The sequence below is a fragment of the Aulonocara sp. 'chitande type north' Nkhata Bay genome, linkage group LG12, assembly GCF_057382095.1.
Source record: "Aulonocara sp. 'chitande type north' Nkhata Bay isolate Kocher_YH1m ecotype deep benthic linkage group LG12, A_spYH_male_GT1.1, whole genome shotgun sequence".
Taxonomy (NCBI): domain Eukaryota; kingdom Metazoa; phylum Chordata; class Actinopteri; order Cichliformes; family Cichlidae; genus Aulonocara; species Aulonocara sp. 'chitande type north' Nkhata Bay.
Genome location: NC_141355.1, coordinates 40971517 through 40982839, shown reverse-complemented (window position 1 = coordinate 40982839; position 11323 = coordinate 40971517). Strand labels below are relative to the sequence as shown.

The following is an 11323-nucleotide window of genomic DNA, read 5'->3' as shown; positions in this document are numbered from 1 at the left end:
AACAGTGCGTCGAATTCTCAGCGCTCTCTTGAAGGAACAAGTGCCAAATGAAGATTGTCTTCATACAATAATGTGTGAGATTGAAAGCATCATTAATGGCAGACCTCTCACAAGCGTCTCAGAAGACATAAATGACGTTGAAGCTTTAACGCCGAGCCATCTGTTGCTGCTTAAGTCACAGCCCCTCATGCCTCCAGGTGTCTTCAACAAAAATGATGCATACACCAGAAAAAGATGGAGACAGGTTCAATATCTAGCAGATTTGTTTTGGACCAGATGGACTCGTGAATATCTTCCACTTCTGCAGGAGCGCCAGAAGTGGCTGAAACCAAGAAGAAACTTCGTGGTCGGAGATCTTGTGCTGCTGGTGGACAGTTCTTCTCCACGCAACTCCTGGCTCATGGGGAGAGTGGTTGAGACGCTGCCAGACTCAAGTGGAACAGTCCGAAGATTGAAAGTAAAAACTAAAAGCAACATCCTGGAAAGACCTGTTAACAAGTTGTGTCTTCTGGAGGAGGCTTCATCCGAGCGATGAAGAGAAAGAATGTTTGTTCATGGACATTACAATTAGGTTGGCTCTTAATGATTAATGTGTAAGTTAGTAATTGTTTAGTTCTCTCGCCTAACCAATTAGGGGCCGGATGATGTAAGAGCCAATAGCTAGGTTTCATTTGACGTAGACGTGACGTCGACGTAAAGCGCGAAATTTGACTGGCGGTCGGAAGTGAAAAAGATAAGCGCAAAATCACAGACAGACAGTACGCAAAATGCCTATGTCCTGTTGTGTTTACGGATGCTCCAGTAGGTCGACCAGAGAAACTGATAAACGGTATTTTAGGGTACCAAAAATAGCCCAACGAAGAGGAGAAAAATGGAAAATTCTAACCGAAAAACGTAGGAAAAAATGGATTTTAAATTTACGTTTACAGTCGGGAGGAGCAGAGTCTGCCAATGCCCGTGTCTGCAGCGACCACTTCGTCAGAGGTAATGTTATGTTTGCAAACGAACTTATTAGCATTAGGTTGTCGTTAAATTCTCGTTTACTTAGTGCTTTTAAGTTAGTAGTCTAATATTGACTTGATTGGGACTATAGGCTGCCCAAGTGCTTTGGATGACGAAGAGTCGGAGGACTGGGCTCCGACGGTCAATCTCGGCTACGAACGAAAACCCAGATCGGAATCAGTTCTCAAACGAGAGAAAAGAATGAAGCTTAAGGCAGAACAGCATCGATGTGCAGAGGCGATTTTGGATATGCAACAGACGGCTGAGAGCCCGGATTTGAGCCTAGTGACAGTCGAGAACAGGCTACTAACCCTGCCATACAATTGCAATGAGCTGCAATCACTTCTCCATCCTCCTTTGCAATTACCCAAGTCTTCAGAGGTGTCTCGTTAGACCGCTGAGAATGGTTTACCTTGAAACAAACAACTGTCACTCTAACGAAGTCCTAAGGATGTGGCATGTTTGTTGACGTTAAAGCCGCTACCGCTAACTGTTAGCGTGTTTAAGATAAAGCAATATAAGAACAAACACTCACCCTTGCAAACACCAAACTGTATCCATCACGGAGACGTTTTGTTCCAAGGTTGTGGACCCACCCGCTGACAAAAAAATTGTACGCCTCCAGACTCTTGAAAGCTTTCATTTGCTGCCTAGTGTAGTAAGAAGTCTGGAGGACCAAGTAGTTGGTGATATCCACAGCCTCGATAGTAGGCAAATCCTTTACTTCTGTGGTGTATTCGGATATTTTCAAAGAATACGGATCACGTCCGATATATTTTTTAACTATCTGTTTATATCTCTCCCGAGAAACGGGGTCTAAAGTTGCACAATAGCTGCTCTCCTGACTCTCCACAGTGTCCTCCATGTTTACTTCCGCCCTCCACTCAAAAATCGCGCTGCCTCCGCACGTCATCAGAACCACGTGACCGCAACCCAACTGTTAAAGGTTAATTTTATTGGTACTGGTAAAATGATTAGAGGACAAATATATATGTTTGATGTTAAGAGTATAATTCTAGTTGATTTTAAAATACTGTTTGTTAAATGTATAGAATAGAGAAGTGCAACATTCTAAAGCGCTTTTTAGTATTTTGGGCTTCCGGCGCACTGTAGTTACGTAGTTGAGGAGTTGGATAAGCTGGAAGCGACACAGTTTTTTGACCGAGTCTTGCCATGTAAACTAAAAGTGTCAATAAACATATTGTTTGCAAGAAGGATACTTGGACTTGCTCGCGTTTCAATGCATGTTGCCGGACTGACTCCTAACGGCGGTACAGAAGAGTGAAATAGGGACGGAGTGCCGCCGCTACAACTGGGAAGGAGAAACTCCCTTTAAACAGGAGAGCCAGAGATTAATAACAAGAGTGATTCAGTGCAGAGAGGTCTATTAACACATAGTGACTGAAGAAACACCCAGTGCATCATGGGAATCCCCCAGCAGCCTACACCTATTGCAGCATAACTAAGGGAGGATTCAGGGTCACCTGGTCCAGCCCTAACTACATGCTTTAGCAAAAAGGAAAGTTTGAAGCCTAATCTTGAAAGTAGAGATAGTGTCTGTCTCCTGAATCCAAACTGGAAGCTGGTTCCACAGAAGAGGGGCCTGAAAACTGAAGGCTCTGCCTCCCATTCTACTTAAATCAGATGGCTCGATCATGACTTTAGCATCTTCAGTGTATCAATGATTTCATTTTAGATTTTATTCACATTGCCTTCTCATCAGTTACCAAAAACATAAAGCTTAGAGATAGGACTTCTTTGAGCAGTCTTGCATAGTATTGTTTGTAGGTATGCTGCGTGTATTTATTTACTCCTGCCCTGCCGTCTACTTTGCTACTGTACAGTGTGAATTTCACATATCTGGGAATAATAAAGACTATCTTATTGTATCAATCATCAGCTGTTGTTGTAATTATTTTATTGATATTGTTTCAGTGAGTCTCTTATGATGGCTGAGTGAAAATACTTCCCCCTGCTGGTTAAAGTCAAGTACTAGACACGAATAAAGACAGTTTTATTCTGATTAATTCTAAAATGATTCTTTTTCAACTCATATTTAAACTCTGAGAAACCCTGATATCAGCATTATTAGTCATTATTCATCATCACTAAGACATGATTGATACTTCTGATTCATCTGATCTGTTTCTTTTTTTAATTTCACCTTAATTTTACTGACCTCTTAACTTGCTGACTTTCATATTGAATAGATAACTAATGGGTTATAGGTTTTTGTGAAGGTGTTCTATTATTGTGTTTCCTGGAAATAAAAATAAACAACTGGCAGTCTGATTGGAAAGCTCTTTTTTTATTGATCATTTCAGTTTGCTGTGTCTGTGCTTCATACCATGGATAGTCAATAACTGATCAGATTTGATTGGCATTTGTTTTATCAGGTCAGCAGATTATTTACTTGCTGCTTCCACCATTCTTGCTCCTCTGGTCTCCATAATGATACAAGTAATGGAAGTTGGCTCGCATGTGCTGGGTTTCCATGGAAACCATCACTCTGCTCCTGTCTACAGATGTGTTAAAACCATGATGGCGAAACATCCCGCTCTGCAGCATTAGCTCCAAAATCTGACGGGATGTCGCTGCAAAGCAAGTCTGGAACACAGAGACGTTTAAATAACCTCAAAACAACAGTCGCCTCAAGGTGCTTTATATTGTAAGGTCGACCCTACAATAATAGACACAGAGAAAAACCCAACAATCATATGACCCCCTATGAGCAAGCACTTTGGTGACAGTGGGAAGGAAAAAAACCTCAGGCAGAACCAGGCTCAGGGAGGGGCGGGGCCATCTGCTGTGATTGGTTGGGGTGAGAGAAGGAAGACAGGATAAAGACATGCTGTGGAAGAGAGACAGAGCAGGGAGTGCAATGCAGAGAGGTCTATTAACACATAGTGACTGAAGAAGAAACACCCAGTGCATCATGGGAATCCCCCAGCAGCCTCCGTCTATTGCAGCATAACTAAGGGAGGATTCAGGGTCACCTGGTCCAGCCCTAACTATATGCTTTAGCAAAAAGGAAAGTTTGAAGCCTAATCTTGAAAGTAGAGATAGTGTCTGTCTCCTGAATCCAAACTGGAAGCTGGTTCCACAGAAGAGGGGCCTGAAAACTGAAGGCTCTCCCTCCCATTCTACTTAAATCAGACGGCTCGATCATGACTTTAGCATCTTCAGTGTATCAATGATTTCATTTTAGATTTTATTCACATTGCCTTCTCATCAGTTACCAAAAACATACCATAATTTTTCCAGGTGAACATTTAAAATGTATTATATAGGGGCTTTATTTCTTTCTGTCTCTGTCTGTTAAACTCAGTATATTTCAGGTTAGATTCTTGGTGTGAAAGTGTAAATAATGTAAGTAGAAGCATATCTAACTGTATCTGCAGCTCACCACGTTAGATAAAAGAAAAACAAAAAAATCAATCAATCAAAATTTATTTATATAGCACATTTTAAAGACCGAAGTACACCAAAGTGCTTTCCAGTAAAATCATGATACAGATTTTAAAAAATCACAATATAAAATATAAATTACAGATATAAATAAAATAAATAAAATATAAAATAATTACATAATCTAAATGCAAAGCCAGATGTAAATTACCCTAGTTAGCCTTGAATGCCAGGTTAAACAAATACGTTTTTAGATGTGATTTAAAAGACTGAATGGAATCTGATACGCGAATATGAAGAGGAAGAATATTCCATAACCTGGGTGCGGCAACGGCAAAGGCACGGCCTCCTCTGGTCTTCAGCCGAGACCTAGGTTGCACTAAGAGCAGTTGGCCCGATGATCTTAGTGCCCTCTGAGGGCTATACAGACAGAGGAGATCAGCTAGGTAGTCAGGTGCCATATTGTTTAGGATTTTATAAGTAAACAATAAAATTTTAAAATCAATTCGATATTTAATAGGAAGGTTGCCGGAGGTTTCTTCCTGTTAAAAGGGAGTTTTTCCTTCCCACTGTCGCCAGAGTGCTTGCTCATAGGGGCTCATATGATTGTTGGGTTTTTCTCTGTATCTACTGTACAATATAAAGCACCTTGAGACGACTTTTGTTGTGATTTGGCACTGTATAAATAAAACTGAATTGAATTGAATCAAGTTTTAGCGTTATTTTGAAACGAGTATTGTTTATACAGAGTTTGTAATTGCAGAAAAATACTCCATCCGTTTTGGGCAAGTCATTTTTGAGGAGGAAGCTCAGAAAACCCTTTGGTGCTCAACAGGTAAAGAGATGATTCCTTTGAAACTGATCAGTCTCGTTAGTGGGTTTGAATGGAAAGGCTCTGCCTGAAATGGAACAGCATACATTTATCCATCCTTTTGCCACTGACTGTCTATATTTTAAAGCACGGACATGCGATATTGCAAACACAACATGTTTTCACATAAGTTAGATCCAACTTCAGTTCAAAGCAGATTATTACAGCTTCAGTGATTTAAGCTGACAATCCCAGCGCTCCTGTCTGGCTCTCTGAAGGTCCTGACAGCAGCAATCCCACCACAGTTTCTCCAAACTTCCACACTACTCACTGTTTTACTTTGTTAGGTCACGGTCTCCTGTTTAAGGTCAGGTCTTTCCCTGATTACACTCACACATAATTACTGTCCTTTTACATTTCCTGAAGGAAACATTGGATTATAATCTCCTCCTGCACTTTGTATTTGGCTTTAAGGAATCTTCTATAGAACATCTAAAGTCTGTGTCTTTACCTGAGGAACATCGACAGGTTCCAGAGGAAGAAGTGCTGTTAATCAGCTGATTAAAGTACCTGCTGATGTCATTAGATGTAAATCTGTTGATCTGTTGGGTGGTCATGTCACTTACGACTGAGCATACCACAGACGAGTTTTTCCTCTTTTTCCTCTTCTGTCTGATTTAAAAACTTTGCAGGAGAGTCTCAGTGTCCAGGTCAGAGTTTACAGGGGTCAGAGGTCACACACCTCAGAAGCTGACAAGTGTGAGCAGTCTGAATGAAGACAAGTGGCACACTGATTCTGAGTGTACTTTATTTTGAAAGTTTAACATACGGGAAATTGAAAAGAGCATGATCAGCAGACTCACATCTCAATAAAAAAAGAAAAACTAAAACAATAAATAACTGATCAGTATTTCACTATAAAATAAAAAAAAAGGTTCACATTTTACACAGTCAATAACATCATCATCAATGGGTGGGCTAATAGGAGGGGCTGGGTTGTTACTGCCTGTGGTGGGGCTAATATTGGCAGGGCGATAGGGGGCAGGGCTACTCCTGCAGCTACAATTTGTATTTACATGCAGTCGACTTGTCTGTTTAAATGTCACTTTAGAGACCACGCCCACAGTGATTTCACAATAACCGTGGTGACCACAACATAGTCGATCATTCAGCTGATCAATAAAGTCCTCACATGAAGAGTTTGAAGAACAAAGTTCAAATATCAGAAATACATCTTCATCTTTTCCACAAACACAAGTCAGCGTTCAGTTATACATCAGAAATGTTTGGAACGGTGAATCATTTCTTACTACAATCATCTCCTCTGATTTATTAACTGATTGGTTTCTCCTTGATCTCCGATTTGTTTGTGATTGGGTTCTAATTGGTCTCTGACTGGGTTTTCATTGATGTGACTGGTTTCACATGGATCTCAGATGGTTTCTAATTGATCTGACTGGGTTGCATTGGCTCTCCAAATGGTTCTGGATCTGACTGGCTACTCATGGATCTGTGATCCGATTTCCCATTGATCTCTGATTGGTTTCTCATGGATCTTTGATTAGGTTCTGAGGTTTTTGTCTCTCAAAAAAAAAAGAAGAAGAAGAAAGCAGTCTTCCAGCTGACTGGTTGGTTGAGATCCTGAAAAACAACACTGTTCAATGAAAAATTGTTACCAGACCTCCTCTGAGCTCTTACATCACTTCCTGTGGAGAGACGTCTTCACTGGTCGAGTAACTCGCTAGACTAGCCGACTATTCTGCACAAAGCCTATAGGACAGACAGAGAGGGAGAGTGGAGAGAGAGAGAGACAGGTGGACAGGCAGGCAGATACGTTAGAACAGACAGAGTGAGACAGACTGCTGCTGAGAACGTCAGCTAACCCTAACACCACCATTTTATAGCAATAGTAATTAAAGCTGCAAGCAGCGATGGGAGGGCCCTCGCACCCCGCCCCGCTGAGCCATGCTGAAAACCTCCTATACCCACCAGGTGAAAACAGAGAATCCGACATAACCATATGTCACACTGTATATAGCATGCGTGGGAAACACAGACTAAACTTTCACCCAGATTGGATGATGGTTCTATCCTACTGCGTATTTCCTGTTCCCAGTAGCCGAAACTCTAAATATAGCTGACAAATAGCATATCACTGTGTTCAAGCCTAGACTATCATCATGCCTGTGAAGGTTGGGAGAAACTGGAAAACGTATCCTGGAGTTACAGCAGCGTTGTGCTTTGTGGTGAATGATAAAAACCCGGTGTGCTGCCATGACTGCAGCACTTCACAACAACTAAAAAGCTTCACAGTTTAACATCACCAGATCTTTTGATTCCACTCACCAAAGATCCCGTTGATCTGATCAGGGCCCTAGAAGGAGTTTGTTAAAGTACGAGGCCTGAAAATGGCAAACTTCCTGTTTGATTTAGAGTTGTATATATTGATGTTGCACATGAGGCTGCCAAATTTCAGACTCATACATTAAACATAGTGCAGAGACTGCGTGTTTGAAATTTTGCAGGGGGCGCTGCGGAGCCATTTTCCAACAAGTGTTTAGAGCTACAGACCTGGAAAGCGGACTCACATGGACGTGTGTGCCAAATATCACGAGTGTTCAAGCTTTCCAAGGCCCTCAAAAGCTGCTTCCTGTTTCATAGTGAATCGCGATGGCACCAGATCGCTCGGCTCAATGAAACTCACAATTTTCACAGTGAAACATCTTGAAACATGTCTGTAAGTGATAGCAAGTCTGTGCTTCATGGCGAAACACAAAAATTCACCATGCCGCCAGGGTCATGCCCACTGATGAAAGCTCACAGTTTTCAATGTATCCCAAGATCAACTCCTTAACCCAAAGTGCAGAACATGCAGTTTCCTGTTCCCTGTAGATGGCACTGTGACCAGTTTCAAATATGGCAGCTGAAATATGTTCATTTCAACAAACGAAATAGGCCCAGGTCTGTAGTTTAGACTGACCAAATATTAAGGTGAACCGATAAAATCCCCAGGAGGAGTTGGCAAAAGTGCCAGGAAATTGCCAAAATGGCATCTTCAATTCAAAGTTCCTGTTGGGTTTGGGTTTAATTGGCCCGCAGACTTCTTCGATCATCTCAACATGTTACACGTGTGTACCAAATTTCATTCATGCAGCTCAAACCATGTGCTGGTAGTACTATCCAAGGTGAGCCATTCCCGACTCTCTGTATGTCAAACCAATGAACCATGAACATTTTCGCCAGACCTGACGAACATGCAGAATTTCATTTGTTCTTGAGCAAAGACGTGAAATAATAATAAAGGGAGCAGACACTCGGGCCCTGACAGGAGGTGAACTGAAGTTCCTCTGCTGTTTTTATTCGTCTGAAAATAATCATGTTGATTTAAAAAACAGATTACAGTTTGAACTAAGTTTTTTTTTTTTCAGATCATCGATCAAGTGAGAAAATAATCAGCACATGAACCAATAAAGGTGAACTCTGGCAAGTTTATCAACGATAACATGAACATAAAACGCGAAACATAAAAAACGACAAACAGAACGCACTGAATGAATTGTGTAAACTTCAGCTGACTTCTGGTTTAAGGCATCATCTCAATTCATTAATTACTGTTTCAGCCCAACCCTGGATATCAATATAGTAGACGTATAGCACGATAACATCCTCGCCAGTGCTAACTGGCTAACAGTCCTCTCTGATTGGACGTATCACAAAGATCTGTTTACTCGTTAACAGAGAAGCTGCTGGATTCGAACAGAAAAAGGCAAAACATCTCATCCCCTTTTAAATGAGGTAACTATGACAACTGTGCCGGCGTTTGAGCGCAGTCTTCTCAAAGCCACAACAACCCCACAGTCCTCCCTGGAAAAGCTGCAGTCTGATGATCACTTTCAGTCTGGCTGAATGAGAAAACGACAGTTCGGCCTCCAGCTGCGTCCACACTCGACGCAATTCGCTCATTGTGAATTACAGACACTTCGGGGCCCCGGGTGACTCCTTAGTCACTTAGTATCAATCAGTCGTGTTCTTCACTCACACTGGTAGTCACTTTATTTCCTGACTGGGAGGTAGGAAAAGTTTATCTTGGGTTTAACTCAAGATTCCAGTCGCTTATTTTGCCTGTAGTCGCTTGAAGTCGTGGAACGTCATTTGCTTTCTGCAGCCTGTTTGCCACGCCACTGCGATCGCTTCTAGTGTGGACGTAGTCTAAGCTAAAGGTGTTGTTAAGAGATCCGCTTTCAGATTATTTGTCACGGCAGTAATAACGTAATATAGACAAACTTTAATAATTCATTCTCACTGACATGCCTCCCTGAGCATCCTCAGGAAATCAACTATTGCAGCAGCTGCCAAGGCTATGCTAAAAGCTAAGGCCTGAGGTTATGGTATGCTAGCAGCTAACTTAGCAGAGAGTTGCAAACTTGAATCCTTAAACATGTCATCGTCTGGAATATTAAAACCGAAGTAACCAAACATTTGAAAAAGTCAACGTAAAAACTGAAATCTACAAATGACACTAATCCAGATTACCGATCCTTTTGTTTTTCTCCGTTTCAGACATTACTGTTCAGACTAAATATCTTTCCAAGTTAGCATTAAATTAGCATTACACAAAGAAAACTGATCATCATCGGTGTCTGATGTGAGCCTCAGAGACACACCTGCCCTGGAGTTGTACAGGTGTGTCACACAGCTCAAGTTTGGCACACAGACAGGCAAAGCACAGCAAGGCAGGCTGCTGTTACCATAGGAACTAGCACGGTGACATTCATGAGTCAAAGGTCTGAGGTCATGTGACCCGACCTGGTGTCAGGTGAGGTAATTTAAAGGTCATTGAGAGGTCATATGTAGGTCATGGCACCTTTGGCGCTGCTGTCCAGGAAGACTTTGATGTAAGAGGTTGGCACATATCCCTCCTCCTCCAGGTTCCTGCGCACTCGGGTCCAGCCGTCACCCTTGTCTTCTTCCACCACAGAAAGTAGCTCCCCCTCCAGCATCGACAGAGTGCCCTCATTCTGACCTGAGGATGATCAACAACATGCTGATACCACAGAGAAACAGAAGTGTTTCACCTGGACCACACCAGAGTGGCTCGCCAATCTCACAACCAATCAGAATGGATCATTGCTTGAAAATTAGATCTGCAAAATACACTTTGACTCTAACGTGGAAATCTGAGTCTATCTGAGGAGATTCATCTATCAACGAAGCTTGTTACAGGGAGATAAATGAACTTTTCTGGAGTTTTGGCGCTGGGCTGTTGGATTTCGGTGATTTATATGAAAACATGTTAACTATGTATTAATTGCATTGCATGTATAACTTGTGTGTATCTGGCTGAGGACGAAGCATGGGCTTTATCCTCAGCCCATTTACCTGTCTGCAGGTGTTTCTGCTGCTCAGTGTTTGTTGCTTCTCTCCCAGCCTGCTTCAGCTGCAACTTTCTTTGTTCTAAGAGGTTTCTAACATCCCAAAGGACTGATTGGGTTTATAGTTTGTGACATTTATGAGATTTTACATGTCATTGTAAAGTGGAACGGCTGATGTTTAAATACCTTGAAATGGGTACAGAGACTTGCAGGTTCCAATACTTGGCAATGGTTCCTCATCGTCGAAGTCATCATCAAACTCTGAACTACGAGACTTAAAGTGAAGCTCAGCGCTGTGATCCTCAGTGTAACTGCCATCGGGACTGAGGAGCGTCAGGCAGAGACACAGAGAGGTGAGGAGAGAGACAGGTATGAAAAAAGGAAATCCCAGTAATGATGTCATTAATGGTCAATCATCGTCAGAAACTACCTCTCTCTGCTGGCTGGGCTGCGGTTGTCCAGCTGTTTGAGGCTGGTGCTGCCTGGTGTAGTTGCCTGGGAATTTAACCCACAGCCTCCGCTCTGTCTCCTGGTGCTGTGATCAGACAGCTTGCTGTCGGCCTCTGACAGCCACACCTGTGCGCACACACAGAAACACAATTTACAAAATGCACACGACATTACTGAAGTGCATTTTGGTGTTTTGCACTCAAGCCACTTTGTAACAGCTTCATTACTTTCCCCACAGTAATCGGGTGGGGCTTCCACAGTTTTGTTGTATATGTACAAG

General features: G+C 42.2%; 1 protein-coding gene across 3 annotated transcripts in view; it reads right to left on the bottom strand.

The window, feature by feature from the left end:
* Nucleotides 1-6015: 6015 nt before the first annotated feature.
* fnbp1a (formin binding protein 1a) overlaps nt 6016-11323 on the bottom strand; it is a 40797-nt gene continuing 35489 nt past the window's right edge. For all 3 annotated transcript variants that reach the window (XM_086257950.1, XM_086257952.1, XM_086257951.1), the window contains exons 15-18: nt 11024-11169; nt 10780-10916; nt 10086-10244; nt 6016-6991 (exon numbers count right to left, since the gene is read on the bottom strand). In XM_086257950.1, coding sequence (XP_086114076.1) covers nt 6963-6991; nt 10086-10244; nt 10780-10916; nt 11024-11169 — 471 coding nt within the window. In that variant the 3' untranslated portion in view covers nt 6016-6962. The remainder of the gene's footprint in view (nt 6992-10085; nt 10245-10779; nt 10917-11023; nt 11170-11323) is intronic.